The 21,390-nt window shown below is 38.7% G+C and overlaps 2 protein-coding genes across 4 annotated transcripts in view; one reads left to right on the forward strand and one right to left on the reverse strand.

Moving 5' to 3' along the window:
* On the forward strand, nucleotides 1-6,104 carry MRPS18C (mitochondrial ribosomal protein S18C). Of its 2 annotated transcripts, XM_077814987.1 has the most exons (6): nucleotides 2-158; nucleotides 836-894; nucleotides 4,230-4,313; nucleotides 5,423-5,480; nucleotides 5,839-5,898; nucleotides 5,982-6,104. In XM_077814987.1, exons 1-6 carry the CDS (start codon nucleotides 68-70, stop codon nucleotides 6,056-6,058), a joined length of 429 nt encoding a protein of 142 aa, XP_077671113.1. In that variant the 5' UTR covers nucleotides 2-67; the 3' UTR covers nucleotides 6,059-6,104. The 2 variants fall into 2 exon arrangements, with proteins under 2 accessions (XP_077671114.1, XP_077671113.1); XM_077814988.1 differs by lacking the exon at nucleotides 5,839-5,898 and having other exon boundaries at nucleotides 1-158.
* Nucleotides 5,920-21,390, reverse strand: part of ABRAXAS1 (abraxas 1, BRCA1 A complex subunit) — a 23,238-nt gene continuing 7,767 nt past the window's right edge. For both annotated transcript variants that reach the window (XM_077814985.1, XM_077814986.1), the window contains exons 4-9: nucleotides 20,698-20,764; nucleotides 19,555-19,748; nucleotides 14,939-15,058; nucleotides 11,036-11,120; nucleotides 8,132-8,243; nucleotides 5,920-7,442 (exon numbers count right to left, since the gene is read on the reverse strand). In XM_077814985.1, the coding sequence (XP_077671111.1) occupies nucleotides 7,012-7,442; nucleotides 8,132-8,243; nucleotides 11,036-11,120; nucleotides 14,939-15,058; nucleotides 19,555-19,748; nucleotides 20,698-20,764 (1,009 nt within the window). In that variant the 3' untranslated portion in view covers nucleotides 5,920-7,011. The remainder of the gene's footprint in view (nucleotides 7,443-8,131; nucleotides 8,244-11,035; nucleotides 11,121-14,938; nucleotides 15,059-19,554; nucleotides 19,749-20,697; nucleotides 20,765-21,390) is intronic.

The raw sequence follows: 21,390 nt of genomic DNA on the forward strand, positions 1-21,390 counted from the left end.
CGCTGTTGGTCGCGCCACAGTGTAGTGACAGGAGGACGGGTGCCGTGAAGGGCCAGGCGGGAGGAAGATGGCGGCCACCCTAGTGGTTTCATCCCGGGGCTGGGGGAGGCTCCAGCAGATCCTGGCAGCTGGTCAAGGAGCCAGCGCCTCCTGCTCTGGTGAGAGGCCTCGGGGGCGGGAGGGCCTGTACGTGCAGCACCTGGGCTGGTGTCCGCGCTCTCTCTGCGGCTTGGGAGCCCCGGCTCCGCCGGCCGGGCCGCAGCCTCGGCAGGGCGGGCGCAATTCTCCCGCCCCCAGTTTCCACCCTCAACGTGACGCGGCCGCAGAGCGCCGACCCCTCTGGGATGGCAACGCCGCGGACGGGGGGCGCGCCCCGGTGGGCTCTGGGGTGTCTCTCCTTTGAAGCCTCGGGGAGTGTCCCCCGGAGCAGGCGTGCGAGGGTGGCCTCGCGGTGTCACCGCCCCTGCCCTGGTCAAGTGTAGGTGGGGGGGAGGGTTCGCCTGCCCACTGATGGAGCTAGAGGTTGGTGTTTGCAGGATCCCTGCTGCCAGTAGGTCTCCTGCCTACTTCAGAAATGTTACTGTGAACGCACCTGCAAGACTATTTTAAAATAGGGAAACAAAGAGCAGGGGAAGACGTTGAGAGTTCAGTGAAGGGTCCTCCCGACCCTGTGCCTAATCTCTTAGTGGAAAAACTTCTACAATCGACGCACTTTCCCCCTTGGAAGATGCATAACTTTCAGTTTAGGCAGGACGTTGTTGTTTTGTTTTGTTTTGTTTCGAGCCAGTATTTGTAAAGTGATTTAACAGTAACTTTTATTTTGTTCTGGCAACAGTGTTGTGGAGAAGGGGATATAGTTCACAGCAGGAACAGGTGTCCCACAATGAGGATCTGGTAAGAAGGCTTTAACTTGACATATTTTGTAGTTGACTAAGCTTGCAGTGCTGAGAAAAATAGCTCTTGAAAGTATGAGTTTAATCATGGAGGAATTCTGTGCCAAAAAATAAAAAGTTCTGCATATTTTTATTTGTCAAAATAACATAATATAATCATGCCAGTTTCAATTTTAGTAATTTATTTCAAAATACCTGTCTACAAGTGTGTCTGTAACAATACAGACAACAACAAAGATTCAGGAAATGCTTTTTGACAAATAGATTCCTTAGTAGGCATATTAATATATAAATTTGAGTAATAAGTTTCTGCATTGTAGTTTAAATGAATTATTTCCTGCACCCCTCAGAAGGAGTGGAAAGGCTTGGGGGAATCAGGGGTAGTGGAGGAGCTGAGGAAGAGGGAAGTAATTGCTGGGAAGAAGCCTGGAGGTGAACCTGGAGGGTTGTTGGGTGTGGGTGTGAGAAGTATGGAACAGTCTGCTTTTGGGGTGGGGGGATTGTTAGGGAGTCTCCCCCATGCAGACCCTAGCATCTCCCCCATGCAGATCCCACATCTGCCCTGGTCCCCATGTGTCCCTGCACCCCCTCACTCAGCCACCCCTCCTCCTCCCCTTGCCTTAATATAGTCACATTCATCCCTCCATTATGTAAATCCTAGAGGAGCATCCTTCAAGCAAGAAAGGGAACCAGGAAACATACTGCTTCCACCTACTGAATTCTAGCAGTTGTCATGGTGGTGCTACATAGAACCAACTAAAAGCCATTTCTTTTATAAAGTGGGGAGGAGGGAAGAGTTACAATTTTCTATCTTTTTAATATCTGGGAGATACTCAATACTAAGATGATGAGGTCCATACATACAAGTAAAAAAGTGCCTTCGAGACAAGATCAGTATCTCTACATTTAACTGGGGCTATTAAGCGATTAAAAAATTAATAACGAATTATTGTGCTGTTAAGCAATAATAGAATACCATTTATTTAAATATTTTGGATGTTTTCTACATTTTCAAATATATTGATTTCAATAAACACAGAATACAAAGTGTACAGTGCTCGCTTCATATTTATTTTTATTACAAATATTTGCATTGTAAATAACAAAAGAAAGTATTTTTCAATTAACCCAATGCCATTACGGTAGTACAATCTCTTTATCATGAAAGATCTTACAAATATAGAAATATGTACAAAAAAATTACTGCATTCAAAAATAGAACAGTGTAAAACTTTAGAGCCTATAAGTCCACTCAGTCCTAGTTCTTGTTCAGCCAATTGCTAAGACAAACAAGTTTGTGTACGTTTACGGGCAATAACGCTGCCCACTTCTTATTTATAATGTCACCAGAAAGACCTTGTAAATAAGACATGTAGTAAAGATTCATGTCCCTTCATGCTTCAACCACCATTCCAGGGGACATGTGTCCATGCTGATGACCGGTTCTGCATGATCACAATCCAAAGCAGTGCAGACCAGTGCATGTTCATTTTCATCATCTGAGTCAGATGCCACCAGCAGAAGGTTCACTTTCTTTTTTGGTGGTTTGGGTTCTGTAGATTCCGCAGCGGAGTGTTGCTCTTTTAAGACTTTTGAATGCATGCTCCACACCTCGTCCCTCTCAGATTCTGGAAGGGGATTCAGATTCTTAAGTCTTGGGTTGAGTGCTGTAGCAATCTTTAGAAATCTCACATTAGTACCTTCTTTACATTTTGTCAGATCTGCAGTGAAAGTGTTCTTAAAATGAACAACATGTGCTGAGTTTGAGTAGCAGCCATGTTAGTCTGTATCTGCAAAAAGAAAAAGAGGACTTGTGGCACCTTAGAGACTAACCAATTTATTTGAGCATAAGCTTTCGTGAGCTACAGCTCACTTCATCGGATGCATTCAGTGGAAAATACAGTGGGGAGATTTATATACACAGAGAACATGAAACAATGGGTGTTACCATACACACCGTACTGAGAGTCTGTTTGGCAATTCTTCAACAAAAAAAACTTCAAAAACAGACTCCAACGAGAGACTGCTGAATTGGAATTAATTTGCAAACTGGATACAATTAACTTAGGCTTGAATAGAGACTGGGAGTGGATGGGTCATTACACAAAGTAAAACTATTTCCCCATGTTTATTCCTCCCCCCCCCGCTGTTCCTCAGACGTTCTTGTCAACTGCTGGAAATGGCCCACCTTGATTATAACTCCAAAAGGTCCCCGTCTCCCCCCCGCTGGTAATAGGTCACCTTACCTGATCACTCTGTTACACCCACTGTTTCATATTCTCTGTGTATATAAATCTCCCCACTGTATTTTCCACTGAATGCATCCAATGAAGTGAGCTGTAGCTCATGAAAGCTTATGCTCAAATAAATTTGTTAGTCTCTAATGTGCCACAAGTCCTCCTTTTCAACATGTGCTGAGTCATCATCCAAGACTACTGTAATATGAAATATATGGCAGAATGCGGGTAAAATAGAGCTGGAGACATGCAATTCTCCTCCCCCAGAGAGTTCAGTCACAAATTTAATTAATGCATTATTTTTTTAACAAGCGTCATCTGCATGGAAGCATGTTCTCTGGAATGGTGGCCGAAGCATAGCTGTTTAGCCTATCTGGCACGTAAATACCTTGCAATGCTGACTACAAAAGTCCTGTGCGAATACCTGTTCTCACTTTCTGGTGACATTGTAAATAAGAAGTGGGCAGCATTATCTCCTGTAAATATAAAAAACTTGTTTGTCTTAGCAATTGGCTGAACGAGAAGTAGGACTGAGTGGGCTTGTAGGCGCTAAAGTTTTACCTGGTTTTATTTTGAGTGCAGTTATGTAATAAAAAAAATTTACATTTGTAAGTTGCACTTTCACGATAAAGAGATTGCACTACAGCACTTGTATGAGGTGAACTGAAAAACTATAATTTTTACAGTGCAAATATTTGTATTAAAAATAATATAAAGTGAGCACTGTACACTTTGTGTTCTGTTTAATTGAAATCAATATATTTGAAAGTGTAGAAAAACATCCAATTTAATAAATTTCAATTGGTAGTCTATTGTTTAACAATGCAAATAAAACTGCGATTAATCATGACTAATTTTTTAAATTGCGATTAATTTTTTTGAGTTAATGGCATGAGTTAACTTCGATTAATCAACTGCCCTACTTTTAACCTACGGCAGCTTGGGAAGCCAAGGTCTGGGTTTGCAATATGAAACCACTTCTAATGACATGTGCTATTGCTAAGTCTTAAAATCAGCCTTCATTTCAATTTTCCAGAACGTTTTTATTTGTGTTCCAAAGAAATCAAGAAGTAGAATAATAAACTACTTCTTATTTCAGCCAATTCAAATGGAAAATCCCTATAAGGATCCTCCTAAAAGATGTGTCTTGTGTGGAATAAATGTAGACTACAAGAATGTACAGGTGAGATTCTTTACCATATGAATTTGTGCAGTGATTGTCTCAGGCAATTGTTTGGTCAATTTTATTTGTGGGGAAGCTGCTATTTAGGCAGGAGGAACCAGGGGAAAATGGGACTAGAAGGATTCAATTCTAGAAATGAAGGGTATGAAGTTGGGGGAGAATGTGAGCACTGCTCCCCACTAGCTTGTTCTCTTTGTACTAGCTGGAGGAAATGCTGCGCCTGCAGAAGCAGAGCTAAATTGACAGTCAATTTCACTTCCTTGCTTCCAGCGGCACTGCTGGGGGGAGTATTTGGGGCACAGGTATGATTTTATGGTATGTAAAGCTAGACTGATGCTGTAGGGCTCTCCACAAGGGGCAGGTGGTTAGGACAGTGATCAGCTGAACTATCATTTGCTTTATGAGTGACTAGAAGAATGAAATCTGATGTACAGAATAGTTTAGGCCTCCTATCCTTACTAGAGGAGACACTCACAACAGGGTTGTGTGGGTGAAGCATGGCATTCAGAAGAGTGAAGAGCTTAATGTACTAGCTTGTAGGGGAAGTTAGTATTCATTTGGCTGCTAATATTAGTATGTAAGAAACTTATTTTCTTGAGGAAAATTTCAGTTTTGCAAAAGGGCACAGCTGAAAAATTGTTGTCTCTTTGAGATACTTAGGGCTCTGACTTTCAGAAGTGCTGAGCACTCATGACTGGAACGGAGATTAATGGGAGTACTCTGAAAAATCATGCCATAGGATTCTCAGACTGGACCTCCAAAGCTAGTAGATGCTTTTGGCCTTAATGCGTGACTCAGTTCCTGATGTGTAAAGTGCAGATGATAGTAACCATAGGAGGTGAGGGGCTAATTAATTTAATATTTGTAAAGAACTAAGATGAGCTCCACAGAAAAGGTGATCATATTTAGAACATTAATATACATGGTTTTTAAATTCTGGTTTAAAAGCCAGCAAGTTATTCTTGTGATAAGTTCTTTAAGGCAAATAACGTCATATGCCATAACATAGGGCGCATACAATAGTGTGAAATACAACTTTTTAAAAAAAATTAGTGTTTAAAGTTACTGGTTTGCAAGACTATTTATTAAGCTTTTTGCTTCTTCAATAGCTTCTATCCCAGTTTGTTTCTCCATATACTGGTCGCATTTATGGCAGACATATAACAGGTATGTAAGCTGTAGTCTAATGTCAATTTAACAAGTAATCTTTGTTTATCTTATTACAAGTGTTGACTTAAGGCTAATATTAAAATTTAGCATTTTGAATTTAACCATCATAGTGGTAAGAATTACTGTCCACTGTGAAACCACTGAGTAATGTGATATAACTGGGTATTTTCATGATTAGGAATTCAAACATTTGAATTGTACACTTTCTACATACTAATAGTTTCTGTAATCTGATTTATCTATTTTCTAGTAAGGTTTTTTTTTTTAAAAAAAAGTCCCAAGGGAATCCCTAATAATCAACCTCCATCTATTATTTGGATACCTGAAATAAGATGCTAAAAACCTGTCTTTACAGGCTTGTGTGGGAAGAAACAGAAAGAGATTTCAAAAGCCATTAAAAGAGCTCATGTAATTGGTAAGCATAGCTGTAAACTAGTTTTTGTAGACAAAATTATTTTTTTTATTTAAACACTTAACACCAGTATTAATTTCTTGCAGGATTTATGCCAGTTGTGTACAAGGATCCAACATTTCTTAATGACCCAAAAATTTGTGATATCAGGCATCCGGAGTAAGTTATGTAAATTGTGCATAAAACAATAAAGTTATTTATAATGTTTATATACTCATTACTATCAGAATCTTTACATCTGTAACAAAATACTAACAATTTTAGAACGGATGCTCCGGTCAGTTATACTCTTACCCAAAATGCTTGGCATTCCTCTACATAACTGCCAGAAAGAAGTTGTGACATATTACACACTATAACAAATAACAGAACTGAGCACTCATTAAGAGAGAAAGTTCTCCATGTTTGCAATAGAGAACTTAAAACCTGTAGGAAACGTCTCAAAACACTTGTGTGCTGTTTTCCTGCATTATAATCTCATCTTAAAATGCAGCAGGACCCTACTCCATACCTTTCTGAGTTTGAAGTAAGGGAAAACATGGAGTTAAACTTGCTTATCATAGGAGCAATTTGCAAGTAAAACCCAAGATATAAATGGTCAGAATGCAAGAGAGCAAGTGATTAGAGTAAGACAGAGCAACCTTTGCTGTTAACATAACATTGTAGCAGACCCAGATACCAAGCTGCTTTGGCACTGTCTATTTCAGCTGCTGCTGAGCAAATCTTAAATGTGGTGGTAGCCTCCTTCAGCAATAGCTTAGCAATAAGTACATATCACTTAAAAAGGCAAGGTACAGCACATCTCAACCCTAACAGTTGCAGCAGCTCTTCAGTTTTCAATGTCTGTACTCTACTACTATTCTTCCTACTGTGAGCCCTGAGAGAAAGGGAATGCAGAGTGAGGGAATGTAATCTGGACTCTGCTCTATATTTTTCCAAATAAGATACCTGCATTTTAAAAAACTGTTGTACATGTAAAAATTTTTACAAAAGGATACTTAAATACATTAGTTTAGCCCTACTGTCAATTGATGGAACATAGTAAATGTGTTGGCAGCAGTTTTTTGGTGCAGCAGTAGTCACCCTGAGGAAAATCCTACACCTGGCCCAAAAGGATTAAAAAGTTGGCGATTGTGGATATTCATTAGTGTCTTTAAGTTTCTCCAAAGTTTCCTCCTCTGTTTCAGTACCACTCATTGTAAGCTTTCCTTCTTGGTCTCTGTTGTCTTGGTCCCCTTTAAGTAACTTATGGTGAAGTTGCAATGAGCGTGATTTCTTGAATGGTTTTCGTCCAGCTGTGGTCACGCTAGCTTTACGCTTGGTTATGTGCCTTGCTCCAGCTTCAGGAAAGTCACTGTCTTCTTGCATTAGAGTCAGTTTGTCCATGACATTTATTTTGTGGTCCGTGTTACAGCAGTGTTTAGAAATCTGCCTGCCTTTTAAGGAAACAATGCAGGTCTGAAGTCCAGAATTTGGGAAAAATGTTTGTAAAGCTTGACAAAGGAAAACATTCTCCTTTGGTTCATCTGAAACACACTTGTTCTCTCCTAAATAACAGAAAAAATAAGAATTTCAAACTAGCCTTTTCTAGTATTCCCATCATTAGTGTTCAGTCGCCTTTTTGTTTGAAAGTTTTGGAGTGGCTTAATGTGCAGAATAGTCCTTTTAATTTCTATACATTACCAGCATAGACCCCTCTATACAATACAATAGAGAGGTCTATGCTGGTAATGTATAGAAATTAAAATTGGACTATTATAGAAATTAAAATTGGAATTATGTTCATATACATAAATTAACTTACTATGATTAGCAAACTTTCTCCTTTCAAGAAAAGGTATTAAGTTTTTCTTTTGACTGGTAGTTAGAAAGTGATGGTGGCTAAACACAAATATCCAAACTGTTTTCAGACTCCATTTGCAAAAAATTCAATGGCTAGCAAATTTTATTTTTTGATACACTGAGAATAAAGATAAGTGCTAGTAATGAGTGGCATTTCATATGTAGTTTAATATCTAGTGGCAAACTTCCAAAATTGCAACTGTAGAGATTACTCACTCTAGAATTAATTCCATATTTTAGGGTTTTTAGACCAGACTGAATTTAGTGGGATAAGCAGAGCTGAAATTTCATGTCTTATGGATTCCTCCTAGTTATATTAAGTATTTTTACATGTCCATATTTTGTCACATAACTCATATTTCCATGGAGAGGCTTGATTATCTTTCTGCATTACCTGAAGTTTGTGTCGGCTCCTTTTTTCTTTTTATTTCTTGTTTTAGTTGGTCCACTTCTGCTAGGAGTTTCTCTACTGATCGTTCGCTGCCCTCTACTTTAGAACATATCTTCTGCAAGAGAAGTCAATTCTACTGAACATTCAATTGTAGTCATTAAGTCAGTCTTATATTGGATTTATTTATTTAAGTGTTCCAGATAAATTTCAAGGCATCCTTAAAAAAAAAAAAAGTTAACACATTGTACAATGTCTTTTTTTAAAAAAAAGAAAAGGTCCAATACTACTAAACAAAACATACAAAGCAACATTGTGGGTATAGTGAACGGTAAGATTACTGAATCAGCAACTACCTGAAAAACACTTAAAAAATCTTGTAGTCCATTCCACCTATAATCCTAGAAGGTTTGCTACAGTATATTCTAGTATTTTATGCAGTCTACTTTTAAACTCAAGAAATGGGACTTCATCTGTTTTCCTTTGGAGGCAAGTTTACTTTCTCCCATCAGGGTTACTCAAAATACCACTTGAAATTTCCCATGTTTTCCTTTGTTTAATTTCATGTTACTACTCCTAGTTCCATCACTTTTAACAACTGAATTCACTTGGTTTTAAAAACATGAACCTAACATTGATTTGTGGCACTCCGCAGGCCTACAGGTAGTACTCCTGTCCAAGTAACTTTGAATGACTATTTCAAGAAAGTGAGGTATTGTATCATGTGCTTTACTGAAGTCCGTAAAAGTTACATGAATGCTGTTCTTTCTTTAACTATTTTTCATCTCAATTTAAAAGGACAGCCAAGTTTCTCTCTAATCCTGTGTATATAGTGCTTAAGATTCAGTTGTTTCTTTTGTGCTTGGAACTTATCCCCTGGATGCAACTTTAGTAATGGTAAAGTTGTCTTTCTCAATATTTAAAAGAAAATTCTTCCCCTAGCCCCTTCCATTCTGATGTCTAAAATCATGATTCTACTTTTAAATTTCCAGCAGCTTAGTAAACTACCTTGTTCCCATCTGACTCTGAGGTGCATACTAATTAGCACCTCTAGATGATTCACATTTAGTTTCTCCTGTTTTTAAAAACAGTATTTATAATCCTTATTACTTCCAAATAGCCATACTATCTACTTATTTTTCTCAAGACCAATTTCCAAAAAGTAATGCAAGAGCTCATTAATTTTAAAAACTGATTGCAGCTCATTACCAGATAAGGAGCCAACTTTCTTTCCTTATATTTGCAAAAGTTATTGGACAAATCCCAGACTTCCATGATTTTGTGTTTGGTATTGCCCAGATAGAAGCTTTGATATGAGTCTGTGCTTAATACAAAAATTCTGACATTTGTTTCTTGTACTATAATCATATTGAGGAACTCCTCTTAGAAGACTGAACACAAAGTTTAACTAAAGCTAGTTGTGCTACAAAAAACTTAATAATTTCTCTAACACAGTAGCCAAAACCCAAGTCTTCCATATAGTCTAGTAGGAGTGACTCATAGTCTGCAGTGCAGTCCAGTGATCCCTGTTTGGGAACACTCTTTTCTTGTGGGGAATGGAAAACTACTGTGCTTCTTCATTAGGCTTCAAAGCACTGTTAAGATATCTCCCGTTTCCCTTAGGACTAAAAGTGCCTGAAAGATCATCTTTGAGCAAGCAAGATATAAATTTATCTGGAATTAGGGAAAAGTCTGAAAACCTTGCTGTAAGCTTCCATTGAATAGTAACGTGAAATCATAAGTATCTTACCTATCACTCTTTTGCTCATTGGAAAAGATATAAACTGCACCAAACATACTACAGCTGCCACTCAATAAATTAATTTATCAGTTAACTTTTCAAATATGGATTTGATGTAATCTTCACAACCACAGGGATTGGAAACTTTAAAAAAAAAAAACTGTTGTACTGAAATTCATAGATTATGCCCAGAAAGTTTCCTAAACAGAATTTCCAGCACTTAGGAGTAGACCCATATGCTAATTTGTGAACTTTTCAAGGGTGTGTCACCTTCAATCTCACTCCAAGCAGTTCATTCACTGCTCTGTTTCCTCTGAGATGTTAACACTTACGTAACCTGGCAGATTAATGTTTCCACCAGTTTTACTGCTTAATCCAGAATTCCCTTTGGAAAGACAGGTGTGGAAGGCATAGATATTTATGGGGAGGAGAAACTAAAAGACAAGATTGAGAGCAGAGTAGCAGAGGGCACCCTTCTCATTCCAATCCCTTACAGTAGCCAATGAACCCCTCCCCCGCACAAAAAAAGAGGGTGTTGTAGATATCTAAATTTCTAGCTGCCTGAGGAGGAAGGCCAGTATCCTCAGGTATGACTGACTGACATGGCAGACTCAGGCAGAGCATCCTACTTGGAATAACAGCACCTTGCCCCTTTTCAGCAGATGGAAGGAAGGGACTTGACTTCTTTGGTACTACCCTAGGATTTAGCTGGTTGTCTCTTCTGCAACAGTCCATCTTTTGTATCAGGTGCATTTTTCAAGCCCTGCATTGAGATCCCAGCAAATAACTCAAGTTCTCCACTGTTTTGGGTCATTGTTTGTAATCATCCAAGCAGTTGACGGAAATGCTAGATTTTGTATGATTTATGTCAACTGTTTTATACCAAGTCTTTCTTCCACCTCCCTTATATTTGCATATTTCTGCACAAGACACCTTGGATCTAATTCTCAGGTACAATAATGCCACTTTACATTATGTTGGCAGTACAAAAGGACCTTGAAGGGGGAACAAATTATATTTACAGTCACTTTAAGGCTTCTCTGTGCTATGTTAGGTTGCCTTAATGTAAATGAGAATCAGGACCTCCAGTGTGAATATTTGACTTGTTTGCAGTGCTACCTTAACATCTACGATCTTGACATGTGCTTTTCTGAAAGTTAATGACCTACCTTCAGTTCCTCCTGCAAGGTGGCATACAGTTCATTAATCTTGTGAACCTCTTTTAGTGATCCATCTTCATAAAAAAATTCTGACCTTTGGACACAAAAAGAAGCCCATTATAGAATTAAACTTAACTGTGCATGTGAACCGAGTGATGCTTTTGTCCACTAAAGTCTAACGTAGATGTCTACATCAGCTGTAATTCCTTAAGCATAATGGATTTTCAATGAGGAGCAGTAGTGGACTTTTGGCTTTTACTTTTGTGTTTGATTATAAACTGTAGGGCTCTGGACTCCAGTACACCTTTCACGGGGAGATACTTGTTTCTTAACACTTTTATTAAATAAGATATTTTGTGATTTTTATCCTCTCCTCAGATCCAGAATCTGTGGTAAAAGGATTAGATAACATATACAAGTCAACAACCTAAATACATCTCTGTACAGTGGTCTATAGCAGAGGTTCTCAGACTAAGGGAAACACAGGCATGCAGCATGGAACATACCAGTGGTTCTACACTTTTTTTTTTCCTGGTAGCGCAGGGCTTCTAGCTGCTGCTGCTAGTGCCACTGACAGTAGCCTTAGCTGTTAGGATTGGACTGCAGTTCTGGGTGTCCCCAACAGAAGCAGCTGCAGGGCCTACTGACTCCCGCACAGAGGCTGCTCCCTTCATGTGCAGAGCAGGAATGCTGCACTCTATGTGGACAGGTGAAGCATGGGGGACTGGAAGCAGCTTGGTAGCAACAGGGATCTGTTCATTTCATTCTCACGCAGTAGTGAGCTAAGTGTGGGGGCAAGAGGCTGCAAGCCAGGAGAATGTGTGCCCCTCCTCTCCAGCCAACTGCACTCTCTCCCCTGCTTATATTGGGTCAAGGTCTCAGGCAACCAGACAAGAACTGTCTTCTGGAGAGGGAGCTGGGAGAAGTCAGGGACAACATACTGGGGAAGGAGAGAATAGTGCAGAATTGAACCTATTTCAGGAATAGGCCAAGCAGGGGGAGGAACAGCTCAGTGGTTTGAGCATTGGCCTGCTGAACCCAGGGTTGTGAGTTCAATCCTTGAGGGGGCCATTTAGGATCTGGGGCAAAAATAAGGGACAGTACTTGGTCCTGCTGTAAAGGCAAGGGACTGGGCTCTATGACCTTTCAAGGTCCCTTCCAGCTCTATGAGATAAGTATATCTCCATATATTTTTATATTTTAAAGCCCACAGGACGAAGCTGGGCAGAGTAACAGATGCAGGGATAAAGCAGTGCAGGGGGCAGTGCCCAGAGGAAAGCTGCTGAGAGTCCCTTGTGTAGGGGTACGGTAGAACATAAAAATGGCCACACTGGGTCAGACCAAAGGTCCATCTAGCCCAGTATCCTGTTTTCCGACAGTGGTCAATGCCAGGTGCCCAAGAGGGAATGAACGTAACAGGTAATCACCAAGTGATCCATCCCATTACCCATTCCCAGCTTCTGGCAAACAGAGGTTAGGGAAACCATCTCTGTCCATCCTGGCTAACAGCCATTGATGGACCTATTAGGGTATACAGGAGCACAATGCCAAGTTGCTACATGAAACATCTCACCAGCCAGTTGCAAAACCAAACATTAGAGAGAAAGATTTTGAGACTGTCCCTCTATGTGAAGGATGTAGTCTCCATGCTACAGAATATTTCATAGTAAGAACAGTCTAGCAAGTGATTAAAACACAGGCTCATGACATATGGGTTGTATTCCCATCTCTTCTACAGACTCGTGAGTGACTTTGGGCAAGTCATTTAACTTCTGTGTCTTTGTTCCCCAACTGTGATATTGAAATAGTCTCTAGTTATCTTTCCAGGTGTGTCAAGATGTTTAATTTGTTAGTAAGTATAATCATTGTCAGATCCTCAGAAGGTGAGAGAGGGCAAAGTAATATTATCGTAAAGGAAAAACTCTTATCTGGCCCCACATTTAGCTTTTGTAAAAGCAAGATTTTACAAACCGATCAGAATTATTTCCGTGGACTTTTTAAATTCCATTAGAAATGGTTCAGTTGCTTAGATTTATTTTTTAAATAAACTGTTCTTAAAACAAAAATTCAGCAGCACCAAGAATATGAAAAATCAACTAAACGAAAATGACTTCAACTTCATTGGCCAATCTATAGAAATGCAAAGAACAAAGAGCATTACAGCAAAGTAAACTGGATTTACCGGTAATTTAAATAATTTAAGGTATTATCATTAATGTAGGTAAAGACATTTTGTATACAACATTATTTTGAAGTTGACAGTATCAATTCAATTTGTTATGACAACTGAGCTTGGCCAAAAGTTATGGAAAAGCAATGAATTACAAAACAAAAGTTTACTCAGTGATTGTTATTGTTATTAGGATATAGATATTCAGGTCTGTCTGCAAAGGTCTATACTTTAAGAATTTAGGTGTATTATCATCACTTAGCTAGTTATAGAGGTATAAAAGAAAGAATCAAAATCACTGTCTGCCCATGTAAGGGCCCTCTATTACTGTGACAGTCTGAGACCCTGTTCTTAGGCTAAGGCCTTTGGCTAAGCAGCAGAGGCAGCCAAAAGCTGGGAAGTGTATGGTCAAATCCTTACATTCCAAACTAGTCACATTGAAATAAGGTGCTATTTGGCTGTTAGGAATACAATCCTGTCCTGATAATGCCCATCACCTCCAGAGAAAGGGAAGAGCCTAGAAGATATAAAGGAAACTTAGTTTGATAGCATCCTGTCTGGCAAGAAGAAAAGGAGTACTTGTGGCACCTTAGAGACTAACATGAACTGTAGCTCACGAAAGCTTATGCTCAAATAAATTTGTTAGTCTCTAAGATGCCACAAGTACTCCTTTTCTTTTTGCGGATACAGACTAACAGGGCTGCTACTCTGACACCTGTCTGGCAAGAACTCACTTATCAATAGCTGAGGTGTGAATTCCTCATTTCTTTGTTGTTCTATCACTTTAGTCCCCATTTCCTTATTGTTTGTCTGTATAATCTCTGTCTGGTTCTGTGATTGTTTCTGTCTGCTGTATAATTAATTTTGTTGGGTGTAAGCTAATTAAGGTGGTGGGATATAATTGGTTAGATAATCATATTACAATATGTTAGAATTGGTTAGTTAAATTTCAGTAAAACGATTTGTTAAGGTATGGCTAAGCAGAACAAGTTTTACTATATAGTCTGCCGTCAATCAGGAAATAAGGGGGGGGAATGGGAACAGGGAATGGGGGTGGGGGAATTGGAATCATGTTTTGCTAAGGCGGGGAAATGGGAACAGGGACACAGGCAAGGCTCTGTGGTGTCAGAGCTGGGAAGGGGGACACTGAGGAAGGAAACTGGAATCATTCTTGCGAGACACTGAGGAAGGAAACTTGAATCATACTTGCTGGAAGTTCACCCCAATAAACATTGAATTGTTTGCACCTTCGGACTTCAGGTATTGTTGCTCTCTGTTCATGCGAGAAGGACCAGGGCAGTGAGCGGGTGAAGGAATAAGTCCCTAACAGTTATACCTGGCTAGCAAATTAGGGTTGCATCACTTGCTGAAGAGGTTTACATGGGTTAGAATTTTACCTATGAAGCATTCTACATCTGGATACAAAGAAGCACAGACCCAAAATTGTGAACTGGTCATTGATTTCCATTTAGAGAAGAAGTTCAGAGTTTAGAGTTCAATTACCCTACAAATCGTCTTTGGCACATATTACTTAATACGAAACCTTTCAGTTATGAAGCTTACCTGTTGGGGTGTATCAGATGAGATACTGTAGGTAAAATTTAATACAAATATTGTTTCTCACTCTTTATGATTCTGAAAGTGTCAAACTGCTGGTTCCTTCCCAGTATGTCAGTTTTTGAAATATACAAAATATCATTAGAAGAAACAAGTTCAATATGAAAAAAGTACATCATTCCTACCTGTGTTTTATTACTGCTCTGCCAAAGCCATCAGAAATACAGGAGCCAGACACAGTTCTGTAACCTTGCTGTTCTGCCATACCCAAGTTGGCAACTACTAGAGGAACTTTCTGAAAAAGACTTTTTAAAAAAAGCAAGAACATAAAAATTTATCAGTGTAAGTTTTAGAAATAGTGGTGTATCTGTGAAAGATAATCTTTATTATAGAACTATATGATACAGGTGCAGAATTCCATTTTATTAATTCTCATAGAGGAATAAACTTCAGTCCCAGACAAATTGGTTGGAACTATAGTAAAGAACAGAATTATTAGACACAGAGAAACACAATATGTTGAGGAAGAGTCAACATGGGTGAGGCATGGTCTCTCTTTACAAAAGCCATCTATTAGAATTCTTTGAGATAGTCAACAAACGTGGACAAGGGTGATCCAATGGATATAGTGTACTTAGACTTTCAGAAAGCCTTTGACAAGATCCCTCAACAAAGGCTCTTAAGCAAAATAAGCAGTCATGGGATAAGAGGGATGATCCTCTCATGGATCAGTAACTGGTTAAAAGAGGAAACAAAGAGTGGGAATAAATGGTCAGTTTTCTTAGTGGATCAGGTAGTGAAACTAACTTTGTTGAGCCACAAATGAAGCACGCCCAGAAGATCCGAGACTCCCTTAGGTGACTCTCGTATAGATTTTTCCCCCTTGGGGGAGACACCAGCTGCTCTGAGTAAAAAGCCTACTTGATGAAGATGTTCACTTTCAGTTTTCTCTAAAGCTCACTGTAGTCAACGAAGACTGCCATTGACTTCAATGGGCTTTGAAGCAGGCCCAAATGCTAAAATTACGTAGCCTATAATTGGAGAGCATGGCCCTACCCCCATCACAAGAAGTTTATCATGAACTATTATTCAATGTTTTAAATACTGGAAATGACATTGGTTTCTGTATTTTGGCTCTGATCCTGCAAGTTGTTCCGCAAGGGGAAATTCTTTGTAAAGCCCTACTGAAGTTGGGCTCTCCACGGCTGACGGCATACATAGCTTACAGGATCTGGCTCTTTGTCATGACATCTCAAATTTAACACATGGGTCAAAAGTCCAGTTAAAGTCACATTTCCACAAGTTTTCCCATGTTTAAGGTTACGTTATTATTTTAAAATGTTTTTGTGTATGTAAAATACCAAAAAGAGAATTCATATGTTTCCTTAGGTAATTTACTGGTTTTTTTTACTTGAATCTGGTTATTGAAAAAGGTATTTTTAAAGATTAGTTTACTTATTTGTACTATTTAAATTTACACTTATTTTTTGGACAATGAATCAAAATATTTCAGTTAGTTTTGAGGCATTTTTACTTTTAGGTTCTGATGTGTTAACTGTAGTGTTTGTTTACACCTAAAAATTCCCCTTCATTGTATAAAAGCCACACTGTATTCAACTGAAATGTTAAAAAGCCATGAAGACATTTGTATTAGAGATATAGTGTAAGATTAGATTTGGTTCAAAAGCTAGGTTTTGTAAAACCAGGCTTCCACATTTAGTCTCAGGCAGGAACACAGACAAAATCTAGGTAATTAGAAGGGGGAGGGATAGCTCAGTGGTTTGAGCACTGGCCTACTAAACCCAGGGTTGAGAGTTCAATCCTTGAGGGGGCCATTTGGGGATCTGGGGCAAAAATTGGGGTTTGGTCCTGCTTTGAGCAGGGGGTTGGACTAGATGACCTCCTGAGGTCCCTTCCAACCCTATGATTCTATGATCTCTTGGAAGACTGATGTTTTTATTTAAATTTATTTAAATGAAGACATTTTTAAACACATGACCTACAACATTTGCAACTCACACATGCAGCACTGAGAGAGTTTATGATACCGTACCTTGCAAGTGAAACAGATTAGAAACTGATTAATCTACTTTCACTGTCCAAGCTGAAATGTAAAATCATACTATGTAAACAGCAAAAACCAAAATATTTGTTTCTTTCAGGTATAATATTTTAAGGTGTCATTTGCAATGCAAGAAAAAAAAGCTGTCATTCAGAACTGAGGCACTCCCTTTAATTTTAGGTTTTGTAAAACTTAAGTTTCAGGACAAAGCTACCTGGCAATGTCTCTCAAGGTTAATTTATACCTTTTTAAATTGGATTTTGGTTAGGACAGTATGGCATCAATTGGTTTGCAAAGAAATCAAGGGAACTCTTTAAACACAAGCAAGAGAGTCTTAAAAATTGAATGATGATTGGTTATGACAATCTGTTTCTAAGCGCTAGCAGGGAAAAGATGCAAAGGAATCAAATGTAAACCATTTCCAGTGTGAGCATGGTTTGTTTCTTATTCATTCTGGGATAAGTGACTTCCATTCTCCTTCAGATCCATATACTTGATGTGATGTTCAAATGGTTGATCTACTGTCAACTGGCTGGATCATGCTTCTTTTACCTTCACCTTTTAACATCATCCACTTATTGCAATGAAGGTTTGGTCAACACAATTGACAGTAGCAAAGCTTTGTTTGTTAAAGATGACCCATAAAAGTGGGGAAAATTGCCTCCTCCTCTTTTCTATTCTTATCATGCAGAAAGGGGGCCTGAAAGTTATTTGTTATTTTTAATATTTTTTTACATTGGAAATTAAATTGCCTACTCTGTTTTTTCCTGAAAGGCCGTGAGTAGGATTCTGACATCACAGGTATCAAGAAAGGAAACCTCACTGAAAGGGGAAGTGATTCTTATTTAATTCAATTTTAAGCATTCTGAATTTGTGTTTTAAAATAAATGCCAAAATTAATATTTGGAAAAAGATCTTCATCAAAGACTGAACATCCAGCCTCTTAATTAATGATGAAGAAGTCTCCCAAATCCATTCCTTGGGGGGCCTCCAATGAAATCTCAAAATATGGAAGACAAGACCTGATGTTCCTGATATTTTTAAAGATAAAGAAAAATCAGTCTCTTTATAGATTATAAAAGATCAAAGAAGTCCCAAAATAATTTCCACCCTGTGCCAATTACCTTTAAAAAAGGGGAGACAGGCCAATTTGTAATTCAAATAGATAAACAAAACCAACACAAGCTTTCTTAAAAAAATTGAGTTAATTTACTAATGAAATAGTTTTGTGAACTACTGTATTAAGCCAGCTTTTTGAATTTACTTAAACTGCTGTTTATGTTGTTGATGAATGAAGCCATAAGACCAATTTAGAGAGATTGTTGTACTGCTGTTGTATCAAATTGCAACATTTATAAAAAGTGCCAAGAAATAAGATGTCAAAATGTAATGACAGATAACAGGAAAATTCAACATAATATGTAATAGGAAAAATTTGGTAGGCATTGACATGACAGCTTGAACAAGCTAGATACAAAACCCCCAGATTTGAGCTGGGTAGAAAACAGAGTATCTGTCTGGCAGGAAACTGAGTTTGAGATTTTGGTCTGAATCAGAATAAAATGTCCTTTCCTGTGGAAGGGAATATCCCAATATGGGAACATACCAGTGCCACTGCTGCCTGTCTTTCCTGTCAACCAGCCCTGCTGCTGGTAGGAGGAAAACCCCCAGACTGATGACAGGAAGGCACCCCAAGATCCAGGCAGCCTGGTCTGGGATTCCTGGCTGTCAAGTTCTCCAGGTGAGGCAGGCCACCTGGAGAGCTGACGTGGAGCAGGGGAACCCTGGGAGCCTGGAAACTAGGGATGCAGATGAGCTTGGGAAGCAGGGCTCCCAGCCAGCCTTCCAGGCAAGCTGCAAAGGAGATGGTGCTTCTGAGGAGCCAGGAGCCTGAGAACCAGGGCTGCCAAGTCAGATGGACAAAATGGCAGGACCAGGCAGGGTTCTGTCGCATCGGAAACCTGCCTGGTTTCCATCAGAATTTTGTCAAAATATACACATTCCCACAGAACAACTAATTGGCATTTTCCAATGGAAAAATGTTCTGTCAGAAAACTTATGACCCACTCTAATGTAGATGGTTGCTTCTGGTAAGGACTTGAGTTCCCAGATTGTCTAAAAAGAATTGCTAATACTTTAAAGAGCCTTGTGGTTAATTTGATACAAACTAAGAGTGATAAAATCAATACAGGAACTGGCATACGTTGTTCTTTGCCTATGCCAGGTGAACTTTGTCAGAGGCTAAGAACAGTCATTGCTAAAGATTTCTCTACATCTGCTATAAGACTCCTCAAAAAAACAAACAAAAAAACATCTGATGACAGAACATAAAGACTTACAAGATCACTTAATTATATCTTGGGCTGCAAATACTGCTCGGAAAACTTGGAGCTGAGAAAACCAAGGGTTGGGGTCGGAGTGTTCAAATGAAAGAAACTAGAGAGAAAAAAATGTACAGAAAGACGTCCATCCAAATTACAAGGGAGAGGGGAGGATCTGCCAGTATAAAGAATCATTTCTAAATCTGTTTTGCTAACTTTGTCTAGTTTACTTGAAGATTGTTTTCATGAAGAAAATCAACAGGTTTCCTAAGTGAATCAGTCAATGTTGGCATTAAAAATAGTAATTTTGGTGAGAAGTACTAGAAAAATGAATAGCATAAGGAAAGTCACAGCATATCTATCATACATCCCTGTGTCCTACTAGAATTAGAGAGAACAACCACCGAGTGGTACTTACCCCTCTTGCGGTCTGTGCAAAGCATGTTCCAATCTGTAAGTGGAACAGCTTTCTGTTGTTACACTGGAAGTTAGTAACAGAAAGACAAGACCCTGATTTGATAAGTATGACTGTAAATTCCTGTGAAGAAGTCTCTCTCGAAATGTCATTGTCTGGTCTGTATTACGTCTGAATTTGTACCAGCCTATCACATTCTGGGTAGGAAAAAAAAAAAAGATTTATCTAATCAGTGTTACCATTCCCTAGAATTACATAACCATATAACAAAACACACACACGTGAAAAAGTCAGAAGAGGGGTCAGCCCTGAACTGAATTGGAATTCTTTAAGATCGTAGACCCTGATTCAGCAAACAGGCTTGACTTTAAACACACAAGTAGTACCATCCCTATTCAGCAAATCACTTAAACACAAGTAGTTCCATTAGAACTACCCCTGCTTATACGTTCTACTGAGTTGAGGCCTTACTGAAAACATTTCATACCCCTCACGTGCTGAGAATATAAATCTATCAAAACTGGTTCACTTTCAAAGCTTATGCCCAAACCATTAAGCTTGCTCCAAATTTGGCCCTGTATCAGTACACCTCCCCATCCGACTGCAGTGTCATCCTGTTTATATATTCTGTTATGAAGCAAGGGCATTTGATGAAAAATAAACTATTTGTATTTTAAGTCAGACAAGAGGATGTCAATCTGATTCAGTAAATGAAAGGGCAAACTCTTCCAATGCATGTACTAAAATTCCAATAAACTGAAATGCAACTATCTGTGTTTCAAGTGAACTGTTTGAACTGAAGAACACTTCTTTGATCCAAATACAGAAGAGGCCATATGATCTCACTGCAACATTTAAATGGTTCACTTGGGAGATGAGGAAAAAAAATCTAACAGCAGCACAGAAGAGGGAATAAGTATTCCCCTAAATAAAAAAGAAAAAAAAAGGATTGCTTTGTGAGGACCAGATTTCAGTACAGTTTAGACTTTTGTCATGGGCTGAAAAGACAACAAAAGGGAATAAGTACCTAAAGTGAAATTATGGAATGAAACATAACTAAAATATGAATCAACATAGCAATTACAGAGTCAGCACAAAACCCTGCATAAAACCCCAGAGTATGGATTATTTTTAAAAATAAAATACCTTTTTACAACCTGATAATATTTTCTTCAGTTCAGGCTCATTCAGTTCACCTGCAGAGTTATAAAAGCTAGAAGAGATCATAAGAAGGATCAGAGAATAAAAGGTTACATTCCAAAGTAAATATTTCTTAAAATAATCTAGCAGCCACCTCATTTCAATCTGATCCAATGTTATTAAAACAAAGTCTAGTGGGAAACACCTTCCCAGTACATCCTGATTTTCTTGTTTACACCTAACAATAATAAAAAAAATTAGGCCTGTCTGAAAGTGATATTGAAATAATGGCAGCCGTTATTCACATTCTAAATACAGATATAGGCCCCAATTTAGCAAAGCATTTAAGAACAGTGTGACCAAAAGCACCCCACATACTAGTGTAATAATTTTTGTGCAAAATATGCCTTTTGAGGTATCATTTAAAAACTAACACCACACTGATAATCAATACTCTTGTGTAATGTTTATATGAAATGCGTATTAACAATTATGAACACAAGATGAAATTATTACTATAATGTGTTTACCAGACAACTCTGGGGAGTGGGTAAACTGGTTTCTCAAAAACAAAGGACAAGCTGATGCCTCTAGCCAGGTATCATCAAAGTTGATTGGCAATCACCTGTCAAGTGGCAAAGAATGGGGGCAGGAACAGATGGATCTGCATTTTAGCAAACAGCAGCATAGAATCTCTTT

This window comes from Eretmochelys imbricata, chromosome 4, assembly GCF_965152235.1.
Source record: "Eretmochelys imbricata isolate rEreImb1 chromosome 4, rEreImb1.hap1, whole genome shotgun sequence".
NCBI classification, from domain to species: domain Eukaryota; kingdom Metazoa; phylum Chordata; order Testudines; family Cheloniidae; genus Eretmochelys; species Eretmochelys imbricata.

Bases quoted from the DNA above. Each gene is read 5' to 3' on its own strand.
- MRPS18C (XM_077814987.1), top strand. From the start codon at position 68: ATGGCGGCCACCCTAGTGGTTTCATCCCGGGGCTGGGGGAGGCTCCAG. The intron at 159-835 runs GTGAGAGGCCTC...TTCTGGCAACAG, and splicing joins AGCCAGCGCCTCCTGCTCTG to TGTTGTGGAGAAGGGGATAT. The intron at 5,481-5,838 runs GTATGTAAGCTG...CTGTCTTTACAG, and splicing joins TTATGGCAGACATATAACAG to GCTTGTGTGGGAAGAAACAG.